General features: G+C 44.4%; 2 protein-coding genes across 15 annotated transcripts in view; one reads left to right on the top strand and one right to left on the bottom strand.

Moving 5' to 3' along the window:
- Positions 1–22,002, bottom strand: COX17 (cytochrome c oxidase copper chaperone COX17). 4 transcript variants are annotated; one of them, XM_072881600.1, is made up of 5 exons: positions 21,755–22,002; positions 2,873–3,031; positions 2,468–2,613; positions 615–725; positions 1–209 (listed from the first exon to the last, which is right to left on the bottom strand). In XM_072881600.1, exons 2-4 carry the CDS (start codon positions 2,900–2,902, stop codon positions 641–643), a joined length of 261 nt encoding a protein of 86 aa, XP_072737701.1. In that variant the 5' UTR covers positions 2,903–3,031; positions 21,755–22,002; the 3' UTR covers positions 1–209; positions 615–640. The 4 variants fall into 4 exon arrangements, with proteins under 4 accessions (XP_072737701.1, XP_072737693.1, XP_072737711.1 ...); XM_072881592.1 differs by lacking the exon at positions 21,755–22,002 and adding an exon at positions 6,734–6,908; XM_072881610.1 differs by lacking the exons at positions 2,873–3,031; positions 21,755–22,002 and adding an exon at positions 2,695–2,845.
- CFAP91 (cilia and flagella associated protein 91) overlaps positions 16,874–23,819 on the top strand; it is a 42,550-nt gene continuing 35,604 nt past the window's right edge. For 5 of the 11 annotated variants that reach the window (XM_072881514.1, XM_072881537.1, XM_072881522.1 and 2 more), the window contains exons 1-5: positions 16,874–17,053; positions 17,899–17,975; positions 18,945–19,001; positions 20,103–20,260; positions 22,977–23,060. In XM_072881514.1, the coding sequence (XP_072737615.1) occupies positions 16,954–17,053; positions 17,899–17,975; positions 18,945–19,001; positions 20,103–20,260; positions 22,977–23,060 (476 nt within the window). In that variant the 5' untranslated portion in view covers positions 16,874–16,953. The remainder of the gene's footprint in view (positions 17,054–17,898; positions 17,976–18,944; positions 19,002–20,102; positions 20,261–22,976; positions 23,061–23,819) is intronic. The other 6 variants (XM_072881498.1, XM_072881489.1, XM_072881506.1 and 3 more) reach the window with 4 other exon arrangements.

Here is a 23,819-nt window from a genome sequence, read left to right as displayed (position 1 = left end):
TCATTTTCAGACTTTTATTAAGGGGAAAAAATATATTTTCTACAGCAGTGGTCAAGAGCTAACAGTGGAAAAGCCACAGACGTGATGCACAGTCTATCATTAGAGACTCTTTATAAATAGATTCTTTGTTTATATTTGTTCTTTGAAGTAACTTGCAGAAATAATTTATTTTGCAGCTTTCCAGAACACAGTCACACCACAGACATCATCTAGAAGAGAGAAGAAAGACAGCTTCACAAAACATGGATTTCCACTGCATATTGAGGGACAGTTCAACAATCAACAAAAAACCCCAGCAACAAACCTGCAAAAACCAACCCCCACACTGCGCTAGCATTAGAAATCTAAGTTGAAGTTCAGATCTATTAGAAGACAACAGAGGCAGAACCATACTCCACTGCTGAAGAGCTACTCACAAAGCCTGTATACTGCAAGAAGGCTTCACCATCCTCACAAGGACAGCAGTAGTTACTCTAGTGTCAGTGAGGATTACTTTGCCTTCCCTCTCGTAAGGAAGATACCTTTGCCATCATGAACAGTACTCTGGGCCTTCCACTGGCACCAGCTGAGATGCCAGGGCCTTCAGAGGCAGAGGTCCTGAAGGCTATACTCACCACATTCACAGTCCTGCTCATCTCGCTCATATCTTGAAGCCCAGAGCTCTCATACACTCTTTGTGAGCTTCAATTAGGTGCCCACAGTTTTCTTCCCCCTTCTCAATGATGCTGCAAAACAAAAAGATTTCCAAGGTTCAACAACAAAGTGTTTGCTTACTATTAGTCAAAGCCACAGAACTGACAAGCTGTTGGGGACAATAAAAAAATCCCTATTAGGCTCCAGAGATCTTTTTGCCTATCCTGTCCAGGGCAGCACTGTTTTGGAAAGTATAACACTATCTCAAAAAGGTGCCCAAGTCTGGAGCCGTGCACTTAAAACTCGGATGAAATGCGTAACAAAATTTCCCACCAACAGGACTGTGTCTATTCTGGGCAAGTCTAGATGGGGATTTGTTATACAACACAAGGCTGTCGCATCACTTCATCAAGTATGCTGAGCTCGTCAGCAATCAGTTTCAAACCATTCAGTATGGAAGCAACAAAATTTCTCCAGTAAGAGACCAATACAGAATAGGTTGACCAGTAAATGATGTTTTAGTCCAGCTTCAGTTGGTATTTAGGGACCCTGAAGAAAAAAACCTGTCCAGCTACTCCTAAAAGCATGATTTACCACATATGGTAACTTTTGATGTTACTGATCCATCCAAGTGTCTAATACATATTCAAATAGTGGTAACAGCCTACCATCGTTGGTGTATCATGTATACCGCAAAAGCAGTTCAGACTTGCTCTTTGATTGACTGGCAGAGCGCTTCCTGTCCCCAGAGGTGGGGATTCCACCGCTCTGCAGAACGCAGGTCACAGGTCTGATCAACCCTCATCTGCCACGTTATGCTATTCTTGCTGCCAAAGGAAGAAACTACCAAGTTGTGAATAACTGAAATATCTTATTTTCTTAATCATTTAAGTTTTATTACAGTAAGTACGGACAGGTCTGCTGGCCACCCAGGGCAACTCCATTTGACCTGGGACTTGCATCCTACCCTTTTCTTAGGGGGCCCTGGACTCACCATCACTCTACCACATAACTAGACACACACCCCTAACTTTATCAAAAATACAGTGTCCAGTATTATGTCACCTACTGAACAACACCTGCACCACCTGTCAGGTGAAAAAAAAAAAAAAGAAAAAAGAAAAAAACAGACAATTTGGTGACCAGATTAAAGTTTTTTAAACTTTAAAGATTTACTGTCATAGACAAAGGAACTCTATTCTGGGGGTGCATTTCATGCTATTTGATATGATCGTGACTAAGCCTATAATTACAAATGCAGCTATATACATCATTGTCAAATTTTGCACCTCTATGAGAAATATCATCCTCTGACACCTAAAAACCAAAGTATTTTATTTAAAAAAAGAGAACAGCATTCATAATCAATTAAACAATAGAAATGTTACTACCTGCTAGTACCTGTTGCTTCAGTCAGTGAACGGTAGTGAAGGTTTGTAAGCAGCATTAAAAGCTAATCTCTGAAACCTGTTTTAAACTAGGGCTATTAATCACTTCATTTCTTATCTATCCTTTTAAGACATTTCCTCTTCCTCCTCCGCACTCTCCCTCCTCCCCCTCCCACCCCTCTTGGATGCTCCAGCACCCTCGCTCCGGGGTGGGGAGGGCTCCCAAAATCACGTTGGCAGGGGCAGAAACTCCTGGAAGGTTGCAACGAGCGGGGCAGGGAGGGAAATCCACCGGGCCGGGCCGGAAGCGGGCACAGGACTGGTTAAAACGCCCCAGCAGATGCGCCCAGCCTGCGAAGGGGAATACCCGCGCAGGCGCTGCCGCCCGCCCCAGGGAGCTCGGGGCCCACCAGAGGCCACCCCCCGGGGCGGGACAGGGCCCTCACCAGGCGTCCCGCGCTTTCTTGGTCTCCGGGCAGGCGCAGCAGGGCTTCAGCGGCTTCTTCTCTTCCCGCGCCTCCCCCGCGCCCTTGGTGTCGCAGCTGGCGGCAGCAACGGTCGACATGGCGGGCGGCTCCGCGGCAGCCACAGACTGCGGGGAAGAACGGGGCGGGAGCGGCCGTTAGCGGACCCCCGGCGCGAGCCAGCCCCGCCCCCCGGCGCGCGCCGCTACCTGCCTGCCCGGCGCGAGAGCGGAGAGACAGCGCCGCGCTCCCCCACCACAGCGCTCGCGGCCTTAGGGGCCCGCTCCGTTCCGGGTAACCTCACCCGCCCCGCCTGCGGCCCGCCGCATGCTGGGAGATGTAGTTCGGAAGCCCTCCCTCCGCCTGCCTCCCCGCCTCTTCCTGCGCCTGCGTCTCCTCCCCGCGGCGGGTGCGCATGCGCCGCCGTCGGCCGCGCTCTCCCGTTCCCTCAGCCGACGGTCTTGAACGTTTTCCCAGCGCGAGGGTCGACGGTTATAACACCAACGGATCCCCATTCTGCAACAGTTCTCCAGGAACACTCGATACCTAACAAGCCAGAAAGAAAAGGGAAGGAGGGAGCGGGCAGGAGGGTGAAAAATGGCATCAGGAGCTGAGAGGGCCTGCCACCTGCTGCAGTTTTAGCAAGAGCAGCAGCTGACGGGATTTCACTTCTGCCAGAGCCAGGCTCCATGATCAGAAAGTTGTAACCAGCTACCTTAAGCTCTTTTTTCCTACTCAAGCAGTGGGGAAAACAGGCTTAGTTCTTTATCGCAGTTGTGCACAGAAAACTGGAGATCTGTGGGAGTGAAGAACAAGTGGCTATGTGGGTACTGCACATACGAGCATAGCCATCATCACTTGCAACATGAGATGTTGCTGTTTCATGGCTGGGGCCCAGCCTGGCCGGTCCCTGCCATGTGCAATAAAGGAAACGATAGAGAGCTGCTTTTCCTTTGTAGTCCACCCCAAACCAGGCATCAGCAGCCACTCTTGCCTTCCAGGTCTCTGCCATACACAAAACAGCTTGGCTATTTTGCCACAGTCTGTCAGCTTCCTAAGGCAACTGCGTGCTACGCTTGTGCCTGCAACGAGCCCTGATGATGACAGGGTTATACTTGCACATGGATAGACTGGCAGGCACGTTGCAGAGTAAAGGGACGCCCCACACAGGTAATGTGGAAAGGGCTGCACATCAGTGGATGTGACACTGCTGAGAGCTTGGAAGGGGAAAAGAAGAATATGTCCACTGGGATGCAACTGCTGTGCCTTTTAATGGGGTGTAGCAAGAGCCAAAGAACTGGCAGCTTATATAAAGTACTAAGGGGATGCAAAATCGTAGGAACACTGACAAGAACATTTGGAGGAACAAAGCCTGTATTTTAGGTATTTAATTAATTTCTGACTTTTAGGATGAGTTTTTTACACTTGGGCCAGATTATCCCATACTTGTCAATCACAGAGGTATTTATTTGGTCTGTGATGAAGAGTAAATAGCAGTAGCTCCTATAAAACAGGTGACATGCTCTCAGTCTCAGCAAAACTTACGAGCTCAAAATATCTGCTAGGGATCTGAACACTCCAGTCAGGTAAAAGATTGAAAAGGGTCCTGCCCTATACAAGACATGAAACATAAAGCAACCCCATTGTTTTCAAGAGCCCTGGGCAAGACAGAGAAAATTATTTAATTATTTTCAGTATTTACCCTTCCAATAAGCCAGGCCAGAAGGGAGATCATATAGGAGGACTGGAGATATATCATTGGAATAACAGGAGAGGATTCTTTTTTGATCCCCTCATTCTCACAAAGAGAGACAAGAAGTAGAACCTAGCTCTTTTCCAGAAGTCCAAAGCTCCACATTTTCATCGCACAGGTAGATAAGGCTCTCCTGTCTTCACCACTGAGGCACCTCTGTGGCACCCTGACAATGCAGCTCCTTGAAACACAGGCTCCTGAGGAGATTGCCTATGCATTACGATCCTACCTCTGAAATGGTGTCACGTAACACTCGCTCACCTAACCATCCACCTCCTTAATTATCCATGAATCTCAGCTCAGTAGCCTGTCCCCAGCTATCCCATTTGGCTGGGAAGGTTGTTCAGACTGACCTACGCCCACACAGCCTCCTGGTTCAGCACACACATGTTGTGAGGCCGTGCAGCCAGGCATGATTAACTGGAAGATGTACAGGTTGCATATGTTGACCAGAACATGCTTTTTCCAAATCCATGCAAACACGTTGCAAGATGGAGCTGAGATTGAAACGCCTATCAAAAGCATGCATCAGCTCTCCAAAGCAGTGCCTTGTTATTAGTTTTTTTAACATATTAAGCATGTTTACCTTTCAAATTAACTAGCTTTGTCTTTTCTTCCTAAAGCTTTATCTGCTGGCCACTATCCAAAGGCCTGAATAGAGTTGGTGATAGCAACACAAACTCTGAGGAAACACCTGTGGTAAAAAACCTCAAAGGGAGTTTCCCAAGTCTGCAAATGAACAGTATCTTTTATTTAACAACATCTTTTATTTTTAAAAAAGAGTTTGAATGAGATTGATTTGGCCTGTAGAAACCAGGAAAAGACCAAACAAAACACATTTTATGCTCTTGCCAGAGTTACAGAATACCAAGGGCAGAGGGAGGTTAAAATTTAGCCATTTTGGGAGAAGACTTCAAAGGGGTCTGCACAAAGGTATGGTCTGTGGAGAGTAAACATCTCTGCAAGCAGCACTCCATTTTAACTCTAGCAGCTTTCCAAACAGATTGAGGAGCACTGTTATTTTGGCCATGCTGCCTGCATGGTAATAGTTTGTAATAGAATCACCCTGGAAGGAATTACTTCTTGGTGGGATGAAGGGGCTGGGAGGGCGGAGAAGGAAGGGAATTGCCATTAAAGTGCAGTTAATACATTTTCATACTGATTGCACCAATTTGGAGTACAGTGCAGAGGGGAGCCTTTTCTCTTCTGACATGACATTGCGCGTAAGGATTGTTAGCTTGGTGCTTTTTGTTTTCCGTTTGTCCTCTGCCTGCTGACAGTGGCAGACGGATTATATTAAAGAGTATGTGTCAGGATGAACAGGTTTATCTACCAGTCAAAGAGGAATAGCTAAGGGCAGGCTACTGAGCTGACACTGGTGGAAAATTGTCAGATCCAGTACCCAGGAAAGGAGATTCAGTGAAAATCTCAGACTCTCTGAAAGAGATAATGAAAAAAGACCCTCCCTCAATCTACCATGTCACTTGGCAGCCTGGTGCCACATGTGAGAGTACAAGGATTACAGATAGCACCAGACATTTACAGCTCTGGGTTTAGAGGAGTAATGGGTGAAATAGGGGGAGACTGCCCAGTTGCCATGGGGTTCCAAATTATTTTCCCTGTACAGCCCTTTATCAGACTTAAAGAACATACAGCAGTGACTCATGATGCGTAAACATCACAGTAGCACTGCAGTAATTGCTGTTGGCTTCTTGTATCTTCAGTTTCAGCCCACTAAAACAATGGTTGTTCAAAAAAAGAAGTACTTGTCTGTTAGAGAGACTCAAATGGACAGACTTTTCAAGGAACCTCAAAAACATATTTACATTCACTGTTAGGTACGGTAAGCCCCTATCAATGTCAGTTGAAAGCAGCAGTCTGGGGTAGTCTGGGGTTCTCCAGATTTCTCACGCTTCTGATATACATGATAGAAGGTAAATTTAGCTGTGGAAAATCTGTGTGGCAAAACAGAGCTGAAGATATTTTGATACTTTCCATGTAGTGCCTATTCTGGGAACCACTAACCCTTTACCATCTTGAAAAAAGAAACCCATTTAATATCAGTCTAGAGAAATATTTTTGTCTTTGACTTAGTATAAATGTGAGACAGACACTGCTCCAGCAGCCCAGTCAACCATACACTGTGTTTGATTGTCAAAGAAGTTGGCTGTGGTTTTGGTCAATGCTTGGATACACACAGGCAAAAGAGGACTTCAAACCTCTGAGCAAGATGACTCGTCAGGGCCCTGTTGCCTATTATATTAACTGCCCAAGTACAAGATAGAGTTTCTGGTTTTGATCAGAGTTGCAGACCTGCAGCCACCAAATACTATCAGCTCAGCAGTGTGACCTGAGAGAGAATGAATGCTGGGATAGAAGGACCTTTGCTCTGGTCTAGTACAATGGAAGAGACTCTAAGGTGATTAATTACATCCCCTCTAGGCTTCAAACTCTGTCTTTAGGTGAAGGCAAGTGGCTCACTGGGCTAAAATCACCTCAAGAAGTGATGTGCTGGTCCTTTCCCAGGCTTCCCAGGCTGAAGAGGCAAATCCCCATGTTTCAGGACTATGGCATGAATTCTGTATGCAGGGCTGCTGTACCACAGGACTGAACCATCCCCTCCTGGGAGATCACCATGGAAGGCTGTATGGAGAGAGTCTCCTTCCATACTGGCAAGCAAGCCCTTAAAGAAACAAGAGTAGAATCAGGATTACTTTTAAGACATTTCTGTGTCTTGAATGCCCTATGAGCTAGTACTGCAACAGATCATCTCTTGCCAGAAATTTGGACAAATCTTCAGAGCATCAGAGGCTGGAGGTGGAAGGTAGTTTGCAAGATTGCAGTCACTTTCCACTTTAGAACCAGAACTGCTGTCTCTGACATTGCAAGACTTGGCCCACAGCATCCCAGAAATTCTGGGGTGTCATGCTGGGACAAGGACTCTGTGGCCTAGTCCTCCACAGTAAAGACAGCGACCCCCCTACAACAACAGGCACAGCAGAAACTCTTGTCCCAATCAAAATTTGCAGCAAAACTAATGTCAAGAATTGCCACCACTGCTTGCTTTTTCTAATAAACCAATGTTTTTATAGTACAGTTGAGACACTATTTCTGGTGATGAATGACTTTTCCAGTGAAATCTGGATGTTTGTGCGGGGGGGGGGGGGGAAGACATAAGTGCCTGGTTTTGGTATAATCTTAAAGGATCTTAATGTCTTTCTCACATTTTTTTTCTTCACATCTCTCCCCAGTTTGTGCTAAGATTATGACTATCATCACTTTCATGCTATGCCTCTTCTTTTCACTGCCTGCTGAAAGCATATCCAAAATAGTAGTGAAGATTATGAATTTGCCATGCATGCAACACTGCAAAAGCCAGATCAGCGAATTCAGTATGCAGTCTCCCTGGTAACATGGCAAAAGAAGGAAGCTGCCATTTGGTACCATGCCACAAAGTAACCTGCCTGTTCCACATGCATTGGAGGCAAGAACAACTGAGCCTCTGGCAACATGGCAGCTTTTCCACATTGCAGATATGCAGCAGTTGATATTGGATGCACATTTCAAGCCTGGTCGGGTTTACTTCAGTGCTTGCTAGGATGACTGATCAGCTGCTCCCTTTTGTGGAGGGAACACCCATGAAAATCCAAGCATTCTGGAATAGATCCCATTGCGCAGAATAGTGGGAAGAAAAGGCCAGGTGTTTGCACTCAAATGGCGGCATGTGCTACCAACACAACAAAAGAGCATGGCTGAAGAAGACAAGTGTGTATTGTCTGACAGTCTCTACACTTAGTAACTCAGAAAATCCTAACCTGTATTTGGAAAATAACATCACTAATCCTCCAAAAGACATGAATCTGCAAAGGTCTGTCCTTCCGCTGCAGTCAGACTCTCTGTTTTGAGATAAAATTCAGAAAAAAATAGCCCAGGTTTAAAAGTGTTTAGGCATGAAGAAGATACACACTAGTCACTCAGGGGGAAGTTTTGCTATCCTCAGATATTTTTTTTTCCTCCACTGCAGAGTTAACCAAGACAGATGCCTATATAGTTCTTTCCAAACAGGAAACCTCTTTCATTCTCACGTCTTATGACTTGAAAGAGTAAGGCTTTCAAACTTCTACATAACCCCTATATGAATTCTCAGAACTGATCAGGATGTGACCCCAAGTAATCAGACAGCTGTGCCACTGTTAAGCTATAGCACCGCATGCATGCATGGATGATCTCTGATTAGTCACCCCACAAAATCAAATGCTGCCTAAGCTCTGTGCTTATGCATTACAGGAAATCTCGTTCAGAACCCAAGTCCACTTGCCTCTGTATTGAAGAAAAATGCCCCACTGTAGTTCCATAAAATACTCTGTAATACCAGCTTCCAACCTTGATCGGTTCTGCTGCAAACCGGCCAGTGTTTCTGAACAACTCCAATGAATGATGTTAAGCTGTTGGTCAACTGAGAAGCAGCAATACAGTAGGTCCACTTCTTTTCCACTGCACACATTCCAGTCGTCCTTTTTTTCCCCCTAAGTGTTGCTGCTATTAATTTTATTCTGCTTGGTGGCATGCCATTTTGATGTCTGCATCGGTAGCAAATCTGGCTTGTTTGAATCTATTCAAGTCTCTCTTGATCATGTTTTATGAAATGTGAAGCTCCACTATGGCATATAGTTTAACATTCACAACAAACTGCGGGAGCTAACTGGAAGCCTGGAAGGAATCATTAGCATTTACAAATACATGAGTCATTCAGTTTTTGAGATGTCACTGATCGCAGCTGCATCCTTCAATGTACTCACATCCCAGCATCTCACTCCTTTTAAATATTGCGTCAAGACATATGCTGTACAGTGCTGCAAGCTGCTTGTAAGGAGCCTGCAACATTACATATCTTCTGAATCCATTAGAATCCCTGCAGCTGTTACTCACAAAGTTACAAAATAATGTAGAAAATTCACTCTTAAGCCATTTCTTTCACATCAGTGGTCAAGCTAGACTTTGACTTTTATCACTTAATGCTCTTGCACTTGTTTTCTTCTGGTTTTCTTATCATTGATACAGGAGAAGAATGTCTAAGTGAGTCCAATGAGCATTACTGGCACTTTCTGAAAGATCTTTAGAATCCTTATTCCCACCAAAAATCAATTTGAGTTGACTATCAAGTGCTTAAGGCTCAGATTTTAAGAAGCATTAGGGCATCTCCATATGAAGGTGGAGGGATTCTCAAGAGAGCCTATTTACATTGACATCTCCCTAAATACATTACATAGCTGGAGTACAATTATTTTTGAAAAAGTGACATGGGAACACAAGTCATCTGCATGGCAGAAAATTTCATCTAAACCTTCAGCTCAAGCCCATATCCTGACTATTTTGCCCTGTTTTTCAATATGCTATACAGTACATTGTGCAGTTTTTTCTCCATGTACTGAGTGTCTTGGGTTGGTACTTAGTCTGTGTAACAAACACTAAATTTTACTCAAAGCATCCTGTCTGGACTGGCACATCATGAACTTCAACTACTCCAGTCCCTTATTTAAAACCCCGAATGGATTCTTCCAGGTCTGATTCTCCTAGGGGTCCATCCAAAGACTTACTCAGGATCAAAGAGGGGAGGTTTCCAGATCAACATGCTAGATGCTCAGTTCCTATCATGCTCTCACAGTTGATATGCCAAGACACCAGTGATATACTCTAGATCCTGTACTGTGTTCTGTTCAGTCTCTACCATTTGAGACTGGGAAGTGATGTGGGAAGGGCTATGTGCATGCAGGCAAAGACAGAGGGGAAAGACAGGGGAACTTTCAAGACTGAAGAGAGCACAGGCTTTGTTTTCTTACACGAGGGAAGTGATACTAATGCATCCTTCCCCCATCCTTGAAAGGGCTCTGTTCAGCTGATTCTAGCTTTTTTCTTCCCATGGCCTGAGTGCCCTGTCACTGCTGTCTCACACTTATTTCTGGTAGGCCTCCCCCAGGTCCTTGGATGTGTACTAGCCCTCAGCTGACCTCCATCCAGTGATTGCAATTAAAGGATGATAAGTAAATATTTTTTGGAAAGGTTTAATAGATAGGATTAAGATCAGGTTGTGCTAATTGTTTAAGAGGAAATAAGAGTGTAGTGTATGGAAGAGTTATACTGTATTATAATAACAAGCTGAAATGAGACTCGATAGCACTTCTGTCCAGCTATTTAATGTCCTTGAAGAGAGTGGCTAAAATGGTCATGGAAAATCAAGAGTGCCTGATGCCCCCCCTTCAGATCAGGCAGGCACAAACATTCAGTCCCTGGAAAAGTTTTCCAGCTAGTTGGAAGCCAGACTTGACCAGGTACCTTGGCAAACAATAGGAGAAAGAGCAAGGAGAGCAGAAATGCTGCAGAGGTCAGCAAGGTACTCCATTTCATAGTTTTTGACGCATCAGATAAATACATACTACATGTCTGCCTGTCTGCTGAACTGTTAAACTACCCTGCACTACCGTGGGCTTTAGTACAAACCATCCATCAAGCAGCCAGTAAAAATCTAGCTACTGAACTCCTGAGCTTCTGGGTAGAGAGATCTCCTTGGCTCAAGGAGACAACCTTCTCTCTACAGCCCTTGACATTCTTAGGGAGTCACCACCCCTCTTAGTCATGCTGGCCCTCTGCCTAGTCTGGGGGAGAGCAGAGTCAGGAAGTATGATTGATTGGCCAGGCCAGGCCAGTGACAACACCCTCCCAGCATCCCTGCAGGCTGAACAGGCACCACCAGTCAAGTGTTAGGGAGATCAGTACTTCAGAAGGGCCTTTCCTCAGGCTTGGCTGGGTAAAATAGGGCAATTCACATCTATCCCATCCAGACTATTAACAGGCTCCAAATGGTTTTCAGGATTGCCCTTTTAAAGAAAGAATTGTCCTCTCTCAGCTTAGCATGGAGCTGACAAAAATGGATATCACCAGAACCAGAACTCAGTGGTGGCTGGAACCCCTTCCACTCCCTGAAACATCTCCCATCCCTCCTCAAGCTTCTTCTAGTTACAGCTGCCTCTTGCCTTCCTTCCTTCCCTCCCTCCCTGCACCTGGACTCCCTTTTCCCAGTCAGTGGGTTTTCTCTCTTCCCCTCAGCTCAACAGGCAGCTACCAGCAAATACAGTTGTTAATGTATTTACTTTTAAAATAGACAAACAGATTATAAGGCTGGAGCCAAACTCTCATAACAAGTAGATATGGAATCCGATCACAACCCAGCTATAAGCACATTTCTCATCCAGGTCTCCAGAAGCAAGAAGTAGTTGGATTGCTTTGAAGATACAAGCTCATCCCAACTTCTAAGCCAGAAATACAGGATGAAATCCTGTCTGTTAAGTCAATGTAATATTCCCCATGCATCAAACTGTTCCTCTGGTTGTTCTCTTACCTCTTGTGTTCTGACTAGGATGTAGCGTCTCCTCTGCTGATTTAACCACTGATTGGGGCAGCAAAGAACAGAGGGAATCTAAGGTTTAATTTTGAAAAGAAATGTCTTAACACAGTGGAACTCGAAAGCTGCAAACTAACATGTTGGCATTGCCATTTATTCCTCTGAATATTGCATGGGAGGAGTGAGAACACTAGGAATTCACTAGTTCCCTAAGGAGTTCAATCCAAGATCCTTTTCCTACTGAGGTGACAACAGCATTCCTGACTTCAGTCCAGCAAATCATCCAAATGTCATCCCTGTTCATTAAGAATCTCATCCAAAGCTCATCCAAGTGAAATTAAGTAAATGAATGTCCTTTCAGAGGATGCCTGAAGTATTAGTAAACTTGGGTTTTTGTCACAAATTTTACTTCTCTGAACCATGGGCTGAAAATGTCCTTAATTCGGCCTTTTTTGTTTTTTAAGTGCTAATCAAAACCATTACAGAAGTCTTTCAGCAGGCTTTGAAGTGAATCCTTTAACTGTGATCACAAAGTACTACTACTTCATTTTTTTTGAACTTTGACTTTTTAGGCTATTCTCATCTGTAGATTGCTTTTAGTACAGGAAATGTGACAACAGTCATACTAAGAAAAGCAAGACAGAACAGGTCTCCTATAAAGACTTTCATCTGTTTTTTCCGTTTCAGTAGTTGTATCTCAAGATGCCTGTCTTAGCAGAGCTTTTAGTAAAAACAGCACAAAGAAACCAAAGACTTCACCTTGGTGAAGCTCAATTTACCACAAACAGTACTCCAAGGCCATTTTTACAAAAGATGTCACAAGCTATAAGTGAGGTGTTCCACAATGGATATAATGCCTTACTATAGCCAAAAGCCAGCAGAGAGACAAGGCCTAGGTCCCCAAAACATCAGATTTCACAGCATCTGTCTTCTCACATCTTTTTGAGGCTTACCTCTGCTTCCTCCCAGGAATAGTGACCACATCTTCCTCCTCCTCCTCTTTTTCTCACTCTCCTTCACCATCTCTTCTGATGGGCTGGGAGGAAGGCCCCCTTCTCCTGGATTAAAAACCTAGCAACCACATTGCCTGCAGCCTTGTGCTGCTGCTTTCCTGCTCCTTCTGAATCATACACCTGGAAAGAGGTGTTTATTATACACAGTTAGTAAACCATGTGGAGATCGGACAGGGAATGGAAATTAGGGCTTACCTTGGACGGGTCCAAGGGCCAAATTCATTTTACATCATTTCACATTTAATAGAAGTGCTGAACTGGCGCCACCCAGGTTAGGGACTGTGATGGACCGTACATGGAGAAATTGTGACATCCTGTGGCAAGAATGGGAAATGGCACTCTAACTGTTACTAATTTTAAATAGATGACTTCAGTTTTGGCATTTCCTGCCATCAAAGCCTCAACGGTGGTTTTAATGCTATAACTTGTTGCCCGTAACTTAGATTCTTTTAATAACTAGAAAAAAGCCGCCACGAAGCATCACATGCACCCAGCACCACAACAGTACTGTCATTTGACAACTGCTAATAAACAGAGAGCAGAAGAGGACCATCTACACAATTAAGCTTAAAGCCAGATGGATGACATCTTGCCAGGGGTTTCACAGATCCTCGTGGATTGCAGGGGAAAAGTCACATTCAGGAAACCCAGTTCCCTCCCAGGCTTTGGAGGACAGAAGGAAGACAGAGTAGAGAGACTCAGCATCTGTTTAGCTCAACCTCTTTGCCTTCTCCCCCACAGTCCTGCCTTTCTACACCCTTCCCCACTTTTTCAGCTCCTCATCTAGGTCTCCCATTTTCTTGTCCAGATCACTTCAGTTCCACTCTACTGGCTGCTCACCCTGTCTCTCCCTCTGCCCCCTGCATACTGGTTCTCTACCACCTCGCTCTCCTACTAATTTTTATTTGCTCAGCCAGCCAAGTTTCTCCTCTAAAACCACACTTTCATGTCCAATCCATCTTCTCTTTGTCCAGCTACTATTCTGCTCTCAACTAATGCCTAATCCCACCCTTCTTGTCTAAATTTTCCACTTCTCTTTGTCTGATTTTACAGTTCAAACACATCAGCAAGTCATCACAGCATTAAAAGTCCATCAACAGAGTCGCAGTAATTCATTTTGCAGCAAATTACACCGTCTTATCTCAAGGTTAATGTGAGGTAAAATGCATTGGGCTTAGCCTCTTTCATGGGCAGCTAAACTAGTGCACTTTACCACAATTTTGCAACGTGCTAAGCATTGGCACAGTTAGTCCACTCAGTCACCGCACAGTAACTCACAAAGGTGTGGACAGTTTACTCATACATCTGAGCACCTGGTGTCCCCTCAGAGCCAAGTGGCGATAAAAAAAATCATGAGATAGACGGCACCCCAGCTCAGCTATACAGTCTTGTTCTGGAAAAGCTATTACTGGGGAAAAAAAAAAAATCACCCCAACCCAAAAAATCATGCTACAGCCCACAGCTCTGAGGAGAAAGCCCATCAGTCAAGTTCTTTGAAAACTTTAGCTAAGAAACAGCAATCTTTTTTGATGGCTTACAGCTTAGTTGCCTTCAGCTCACTTTCACCAGAGCAACAGGATGCGTTCTTGCTGTGGACAGACAGACCTGCCAGATAAAGCTTTAAGTCCCTTCTCCAAAGTGCTGGTCAGAAACAAGATTTCCAATTTACTGCCTGGGATCAAACATTTTCTCAGAGCCTTTTGTGTTTTGGGATCTTTTTCTTTGGAAATGGCTGATCTGCATTAAAAAACGCAAAAAAACCAAAAACCAAAAAACCCAAATGATTCAGACCAAACCTCACCACTTTGCCATTTCAGCGTATTCCACAGCACACACCCGCGTGCCAGGGGCCCTGGCCAGGTTTCACTCCAGCTGCAGGTCCACAGGAATATGAAGACTTCAGGCAAAGAACATTCAAGATAGTAATAATCAACACATCTTTCAACACTTGTAAGGCTGTTCACTGTCCACACCTGTAATTCACAGAGACTTCTCAGAAATGTTAAGAATAACCCAATATTTCACACACACACACGCTAATCTAATCTAAGCAAGCTCCATGAACCTGAACCTTGAGGTTTTTAGCTCAGCCACATATACCTGTCACCTCCTGTGAGCAAGTACTAGTCTTCAGGCAGCTATGCAGTGACCTGAAAACTTTTATTTTCTGACAGGTTAGTTTTCAGCCACATCAGTCTCCTGAGATGGTTTCCCACATAGTCTTTCAGCTGCCAACACCAAGAGATCAGAGGCAGTGGGGCCAGGCAGCTCATGGTGAACAAAGAAGAAGGTGGCAACATCCTACATGTAGTCCAATTTAATGCGGCTAAAGTTAATACTGGGACTGCACCTTTTTGATCTTCCACAACTCCAGAGAGTACTCATCTGTTAAGCTATGCCCTGGGATTTTGTTGTACTCTGTCAAGAACTCTGGTAACTGTCCCATTGCTCCCTCTCTACCTGGTTTCCATCTGGTTCCTTTCCTCATCAGAAAAACAGATGTCCCAGCCACCTGTATCCAGTCATCTCTGAAAACCTTAAAGTGGAAAACCGTGAGAGGGTGGAGCTGACAAAGAATAGTTTTTTGGCCAACATACAGTTTACACACCTCATTACCTCAAGGCAGATGTCCAGCATGGAAAATTTCACCATGGAAATTATGAAGTTCTAATGAAATGAGATACAAAAAAGGAAAACTGATCTTGATCATGAGAAATGTTGGGCAACTCTATGAACAAGTGACCTTTGCTACCCCTGTTGCTAATTCTAAGGCATCACTTTGTAAAGCTCTTTAGTAAAATGAAAGCCTTTACAGCCTGCTGGGTATCTTTACGGCATGGATCAATCAATTCGGGAAAGCAGTATCCTACCGATGTCAGTCAGCAACAAAGCTGTGATAGCATTTCCTAGTTCAGACCCACATCCGAGTCTTCAATTGACCCATTTTGATCAACTACCCTAAGAAAGAAGTTATTGCTTCAAAAAAGTGATGGGTCTTTAAGAAAGTAAACCAGCATTCAAAGTTGAATTAAATGTCCATGTGTAAACTGGCAGAGCCAAGGAATTTGGAAACACAGTCCTAAAGTTGCTCTGCTGCGATGAAGCGCTGATGGGCCAAAATTTAATGTCAGACATGGCAAGCTGTGAATAATTATTTGATATACAGGGTTTTATATACAAAATAACTAACACGAGGGACCTGCTTCAAGATTATAGGCAGAGGAGAGGGTCCATTTGCAATTCCACTGCTTTTTTAGTCCTAGTCCAAAGGTCTTGACAGCATTGCTTCCAAATCCCCTTAGGCTGACAAAAGCATTGTCCCTTCCTCTAACAGCATGAAGAAGCTTCCAACTTCGGTCCTCATAGAAGATGATGGCCTCTTCCTTGCAAAAACAGCAATGCATCTTAATAAGTGTAATGTTTGTAATGCTTTGTGCAGGTCTCCCCAGATGCTTTACAAATGCAAAAATACCTGCAGCCTCTCTGGGAGGTAGATACCAAGCCTATTTTCACCACTTTATAGCAGCAGAAGTCCTAAGCAGTAACAAGCAGAGCCAGGAATAAGAATATCCAGGCTTGAATCCAGTCCCCCACTGTAATTGCTAAACCAGTTTTCTTAAGCACTAAGTGAGGACGCAGGGGAACTGGAGAGCACCACATAAAACAACCTGAGCAAGAGCTGTTGAAAAGCAGTAATACCTAGGCCCTGCCCCCCTCAGTCGGTCATTCCCTCTCCTCCTCAAGCGACAGACAAGCCACCGCTCCACTGCGCAGCCCCTCACACGGGCTCTCCGCGGCTCCTCACTCGGGAGCGAGGGGCCACCAGCGGGGAAGGGAGCAAAGCTGGCCCCGGGGCTGCCCTGCCGTCCCGCGCACGGGGCCCAAAAGCGGCGGTAGAGAACGACGCAGGACCTGCAGATGTCCCCGTCCTCCACGCCGGAGCAGGAGATGGCTGGGCCACCTCAGCTTCCCACCCGCGCCACCGCCACTTAGGCAGCGGGCAAGGCGGCACAAGATGGAGGCGGGAGAGCCTCGCCGCCTTCACAGGCCTCAGGGCTCTCCGGGAAGCTGGGCCCACGGGGGAGAGGCGACCCTTGGCCACGGCGATTTGAGGAAGCAGCATGGGAAAACCCGAGGGCCGGGGCTGTCCCCGGGGAAAGGCCCGAGAAACCACCGCCACCCCCCGGAACAGGAGAGCGCCTCACCCCCGCCGTAACGTCCCGCTGTCGGGGGCGGGGCCGGGGAGGCCCCGCCCGCCGGCGGTCACCATGGGAACGGCAGCCGGCGGCGCCCGGGCGGCGCCATGAGCCGCACGGTGACCGGCGCGGTGCGGGCCCCGCTTCTCGGGGACGGCAGCCGCGGCGGCCAAATGGCTCCCGGCCGGATCTTCGACTGCCTCTACGGTACCGGGCCCGGCCGGGAGGGGCAACGTCCTCCCCGCGCCCCCTGCCCCGCCTGCAGCCCCCGGGGCGGGGGGACCGGTGCAGCCAGGCCCGACGCCCTCTGCGGGGAGGGAGGCCGCGTCCAGCGGGGCCGGCCGGGCTCGGGGCGGGGAGTTAGGTGTTGGCGGGGGCGCGCGTGCGGGTCGTGAAGCGGATGGGCTGCCCGAGCAGGCTTCCGCCATCCCCGGGCGCTCCCCCCGCCCCAGCCGCTGTGCAAGAGGAGGTGCGCGGCCATAGCTGGCCGAGGGGCTGCACTGAGCGACCGGCAACTAGCTAGGCAGAGAAAGCAGGTTTGGAGCCGGGAAGATGGGTGCCGCCCCAGGAGCAGGGCAGAGCCACATAGTGGTAAAGGGTTAGGGTTGGCAGCAGAAATGGAGTCGTCAGTAGTGAGGAGGTGCTTGGGACTATGAAACATTTGCAAGCTGGAGGAAAGCCAGCACTAGCTCGATATCCCAGAGGGAAGCATCATGTACAGTATATTTCCACTGATTACCATTGCACCATGCTTTCTTTTTTCTGTTTCATCTCTTCATTTTCTATTTAAGTTGGCAGTGCTTCCAAAGAAAGTAGATGTTTCTTCAGTCATGTGCATGTTCCACAGAACAGTAGTATGTCAGCTCTGAGGCTCATTTGTGTGATGGTGGAGTTTCTTTAATATGGAGACATGTATTTCAGGTTTTTCTTCTTTCTTAGTTTGTTTTATACTCTTATGGACAGACTTTTAAAGAGGGAAGTGGAGCCTGACTGATGATTTGTGCTGACTCCTCAAATATGTAACTAGTTCCATTTGTTCACTTATCTTTCAGACTCTCTGTACACACTATCAAGTGAGAAGGACCATTCAAAGTCAAATGTCCATGTTCAACTTGTCGGTGATGAAGTGGTAGGTGTTGGCCAAAGATAGCTCACATGTGAACCTTACATTTCTGTGTGTATGCATGCACATGGGTAGAAACTCTGTCTCAGTTCTAAGCTGCTCTCTTAAAACAGCAAAATACAAAGCAAAGGAAGCAGTTTTATCTTAAACAAGACTTAACACAGGGAGTAACCATGATTGCTGGCCAAGGGTGACTCTGTAGCAGCAGCCTAGAAATGCCCAGTTTCATGTCCTGAGTAATTTCCTAAATTGTGTGTCAGTATTTGTAATAGAATATCTCCAAATGCTGTTAACAATAGCTTGTATATGTTATTAAGATCTAATAAAAGAACTGGACAGTTGTTGGGCTGTTGTTCAAGCAGAGTTGTTAAAATGTGTTATTTCACATGGTGCCTCCTCACTTACCTTGGGATATACTTACACTACAGCTCAAGGTAGCATACTTAGTTTAAAATTAACTAGGTAGCAACAGCTGTAAAGATTGCAAACCCATCCTGATTCTTCATACTAGGTTAGTGCAATTTAACTTCCTAGCTAAGCCCTTAGCTAGTTAGCCCATGCTTAGCTCCTCACTGCATTTGCTCCCCTGCTATTGCTATTCACCCTAGCTAGTTTAAAACCAGCTAGGGCATGTCTGGGGGAGTTGCAGTCACATCTTTAGACAGCAGTGATTGATGGCTGGACAGGCTGCATATAGGTAGAATGCCAAAGGAAAACAGACTTGGTACAACTGCACAATGAATTGGATTTTAAACAGAGAGTCCTCCTGAAGCTATGCACTTGACTGAGCCTGCAAGGCAGATATTCTGAACTCTGAAACTCCATTGCTGTACAGTAGGGAGAAAATCCCTGAGCAGCTTTTCAACAATGGAATCAAGAAACATTTTTTTGAAGAATATTTCTGGATGTCTCTTACCCCATTGTCTCAGACTCTCTCTTATATGAAAAAATGTGTGTTTTTCTGCCTCTCCGTAGAGAGACATACACATGGAGCTGGAAACATTGCCTGTCATCATAGAGATCCTTGCAATGGTATGGCTGTGTTAACAGTTCAGGCCAGACAAAGTAAGCAGGCATACTGTCACTGATGTTGTCATATTATAGGTGTAATGTTGCGGACGGATGTGGTGACAGACTCTGACTTGCATAAAACATGTTTTAAGCATATGAATCAGCAAGTCCATAATGTGCAATATGAAACAATATGACTTTGAATTCTTAGACTATAGCATCACAAAATGGGGTGGACAGGGGTTGTGATATATTATTTTATAGGGTTTTCCAAACTCTCGAAAGTTGAATTGCCTTTGAAGAGAAATGAAACAAAAATGCAGTCTCATGCACAGCAAGCACCTACTCATAGTAAGGTGCCTAGATCTTCATCATCTGACACTCTCTTACACTCTGGTGAGTTAGTGTACTTGAAATGTCACCACTACCCTATATGCATCCGAGTTAGCACCTGCTGAAATGAAAGGGGCAATTCACAATTCAAATCTGATTTCAGGCTTTACAGAAGCTCAAGCCAATATAGCTACATCACTTATACTTGAGTCACGCTTGCAAAGATTTATTGGCAACCATAAATTTAGAAAGGCTTATCTACCCAGGGAAATTAGTGCTTAGAAGGAAGGGTGTGGATTTTTAATGTGATCATTTTTGTGTTCTGACTCCTGTGGAGATATTTTTAACACATGCTAAAATTGTTACAGTATAAAATAATGTAACTTTACTCTGTCAGTGGAATATGTTACTTCATTTCTAGAGTACACAAAACTGAAGGGAGTTACATGGGGTAATGTGCTAGAAGTTCACGTTACTGCGCATTCACAGTTACTGCACACTAACTTCTTTATGTAACGAACTGTTAGACCCTTCAATTTTAAGTATAAGTTTAGACACTGGAAAACAGCCAGAAGACATATCTGTGCATCTGCTGCTAGTCTGGTATGCTCCACATCTTGAGAAGTACCATCTAACCAGCTGACATCATTAGCATATGTATGCCGCCTTCTTTCCCCATCCCAAATGTGCAGTCCTGTAAATCACAGCAAGCTGAAATTCTGGTCTCTTTAATGCTATTTGAAATCGCTAAATCACTGCCTTTTTTCATTGTGTCCACACAAACACTAGGTAAAGGCACCAATGCTCAGAAGTATGTTTAGTAGCTTGATCTGTTTCCCGGGCTACAGTCTGTGCTTGGAGGGCAAAGATCCAGTGCCTCTATTTATTGACCGAAGATGGAGAGGGAGGGCTCAGCAGCGCCTGGAGGCTCTTCAGCAGCTTGCTGCGTAAGTGTTCTATGGTTGGATGATTTAAAACAAACATACAAACAAAACAAAAAAACCCCCATGCACACTGAAGTGGAGATGCCTGCAATTTGCTCCTACTTATATTTCCCTTGAAATTAAGAGATTGCAGCTGCTGTGGAGTATGGTTGCCCATCTGTTTCTTACAGGGTGGATGTTGCACATTCCTTCATCCCTGTGCTATCTGCTTTGCAGCGGTTGCCGGGAAAGAGAAGAGAGTTATTTCAGTCTCTTATAGATCAGATAAGTTATGAAGACTTCAGTGACTCATGTGTGTTACTTCAGCGGGAGCTGTCTCCTTTTAGTCCCGTGCAGTTGCAGCTGGTTAGATGATTGCTTTTGCTGCTCATTCAAGGGTGTATGGGGCCTGAACCAGGGCACCACATTTTTAGTGCAGGGGTTTCTTAGTTGAACTTTCTCCTGGCATCACAATTTGGGCTTCTGATTTGGCAGATATTTAAAAAAACGTTTATGTGTTTTGCCACACCATGCGTTTTTTGGAGTCCTCTTGTAGCTGTATTCAAGACTGCAGGCATCAGCCTATGTCGTTGTTTTCAGAGGTTTTTGCTGCATTAACAAGCTAGCTAGACCATGGGCTTTTCAGATGATGCATGCTCTGGGGTTGAACATAACTGAGTTCTACCACATGCCAGACAGTAGTCAAAGATGTTTAAGAGTGATACAGTGGATTTCGCACCTGTTTTTGTTCAGTTTTGAAAGCATATTCTTCTCATTTCCACAATAAAATAAGAATTTTGGAGCCTTTTTTTTCCTTCTTATTTTCAGCAGTTCAAACTGTCCTCAGCACATGAAAACCTCACTGGCTGCTTATATTTTGCCTGATATTCTGTAACAAGAACTTATTTGATGCCTGCGCTGCTTTATAATTTATTTACATTTCAACAACATGTATTTGCAAAGACTCTTGCAATTAACAAAGAATGAGAAATACATCCCCTCTGTTTCAACCTGTACTGATTGACAGTGTTGCTGGTACAGAAGATAGAATATTTCCCAGCTGTCTTTTCAGTAGTTGCATTGCCTCTGCAAGGTTACCAGGAATAAACGCTCATTTATTTCAACAAAGTCAGCAAATGTAAGTCAAGGACATGTAAGAGGCAGGATATGTGGAATAAAAGGGGCTATTTCACTGGCTTCCCATTGTGCCTATAACTATACCATAATAGGATGAACAGCTTATGCTAATAAAGTTAGATCATAAGAATAAGTGTCCACCTGTGCTGAATGAAACACAAATCCATCTGGATGGAGCAACAGTCTGATATGTAAAGAGTCAGCTAGTGGAACTAGCCATCAGCTCAGTTAACTCATTTGAATTACAAACACAACTTCACAATAATAGGTTGATTAGTGCTGAGCAAGTATCTCAGGTTACCGCACTGCATCTTGAAACCTCCCTTCTTTTGTTGTGTGATAATGACTGAAAGCACTGGGAAAAGATGACTTTAAACTTACCTTTGCAGTAAATTGTATGTCACAGGAGGTTAATGAAGCATCTCTCTATAGGTTTTGGGTGGGTAGACATATTGTGGCTCCCTGAGATCCACAGTGCAGCTCGCAGGGCTTAGATGGGGTCTTTGAAGACAACTGATCTCAGCATGCAAGCCTTTGGTCTGATCCCCACTGTCGAGCAATGTTATGTATTGTTAACCATATCTTCATTAAATATGCCTCTGTATTTAAAATCAGGCAGTAGCAACAAACTCCAGCGCCCACGATCCCATACATCTGAGGTCAGGATTCTTACAAGTTGCCAAAAATGGTCTTACGAAAAACATGACCTTCAGGACTTGCCATATATATAGCTTAAGGAAATGACTTACCTTAATGGCATGACATGGGCTGGTTTTTTTTTTTAAAGAACTTCTGTTTCTTGTCTTGTCCAGAGTAAGACTGGAGTATAAAGTGGTTGTGAAATCAAATAGCAATCCTGATGCATAGCCTTCAAAGGACTCATTTATACCCATTCTCTCACTGACTGTCTTAATGAGGTCTACCTTATGTTATAGTGAAAAATGTAAACAATCTGCCTACTTAAAATTCAAAATGGGGGGGAAAATGAAGAAAGAATGTTCTTGCAAAAGATATGCTTGTTCCAGCATAGGTTTTGAAACATTCACATGGTCAGCCTAATTTTTCTCCTCTATTGGAGAATTCAAATTGAAATTGCTGATTCTAAAATTTTCCACATTTGCTCAAAATCTCTTTAGCTATTTTTGAAAGGTAGAAAGTGGTAGTCTTCCCCTTTGTTCCTTTACACATACTTTCTGTTATGGAAAGTTTTTCACTCTTAAGGAAATGAGCTTGCTCCCCCCACTCCCAATAAAAGTAGTTTACTTTACAAGGTCAAGCATTTAAAAGTGGCCAATTCTTTTCATGACAAGCACATAAGAAAGTTTTATTAAAGGCAGCAAATGATCGTTTCTTGCCCACACATAGTGGGGAATATATATAAAGCGTCAAATTGTCTTGCTATGTATATAAGTATGAAAAAAGCAAAATATAATTGCTTTTATAAGTATGGGAATTTTGTGGACTTTGTAGTGTGTATGTTTGATTGTGCAACCAGAGAAGTAGAGAGAGAAGGGGGGGAAAAAAGGCATAAGAAAAAAAGATCAGAACTGCTCTGAATGCACTTCTTAAATGATAGTAAGGAATCCTGTATTTTGGCTTTTAGAGCTCAACCTTCTCTTCAAATACCTCAAATTGTGTATGAAGATCCTGAAGTTAGTGGAAGGAATCGCTACAAATATTTTGCACGGTAAGGAAAGAACTGATTTGAAATAGAGTTCAGAAGCTTGCTTTTATGCAGCTTAAAGAGCACCTAAATATATGCCAGAGCCTTTTTTTTTTCTTTGTCTTTTCTGTTGGTTCTTCGATCACTGCTATAGAAAATCCAATTAGTAACCAAATCTTAAATCACAAAGTCTTTTAAAATTCACACTATGCCAGAATTTTCAGGTAATGAGTTACCATATAAGCAAATGTACCCTCAGGCATTCTGTACTTAATAATTATTTGTAGAAAGCTTTGGGCTGTAGATCCTCCTACACGCAGGAAGAAGATGCTCACAAAGCCATTATGGTTCTCCAGATTTCTGGAAAGGTGCCTTCTTAAGGAGGAAACTTTTAACTCCCAGTTTCTGCCAAGAGCAGAAAGGGAGCAAAGGGAATCCCTGATTAACTTTTCATCAATGATGTTCTCTACTGCAGGACTACTCTGCTCCTTCCAGAATGACACTGCAGGTCAGCAATGGGCTCAAGATCTGAAGCAACAGCTAGTGTACAAACATTCTCAACTTAGTCACATATACTTTGAATTACATTCACTATTATAGTCAGCAGCTATTGGCCAATATATCCACTTTAAATATAAGAAAATAGCCAGGTTTAATAAATTGAAGTTCTTTATGGCTCCTTTAACAACAACAACAAAAAAAGGGGAAAGATGATATTATCTTCTGCAATTTGAAATTAAGATTTCAAGTCTCTCAAAGGCTAAGGGAAATTGATAGTGAATT

This window comes from Ciconia boyciana, chromosome 1 (genome assembly GCF_034638445.1).
Source record: "Ciconia boyciana chromosome 1, ASM3463844v1, whole genome shotgun sequence".
In the NCBI taxonomy this organism is placed as follows: domain Eukaryota; kingdom Metazoa; phylum Chordata; class Aves; order Ciconiiformes; family Ciconiidae; genus Ciconia; species Ciconia boyciana.
Note: the sequence above shows the minus strand (reverse complement) of the source record. Positions and strands in the feature narration are given on the sequence as shown.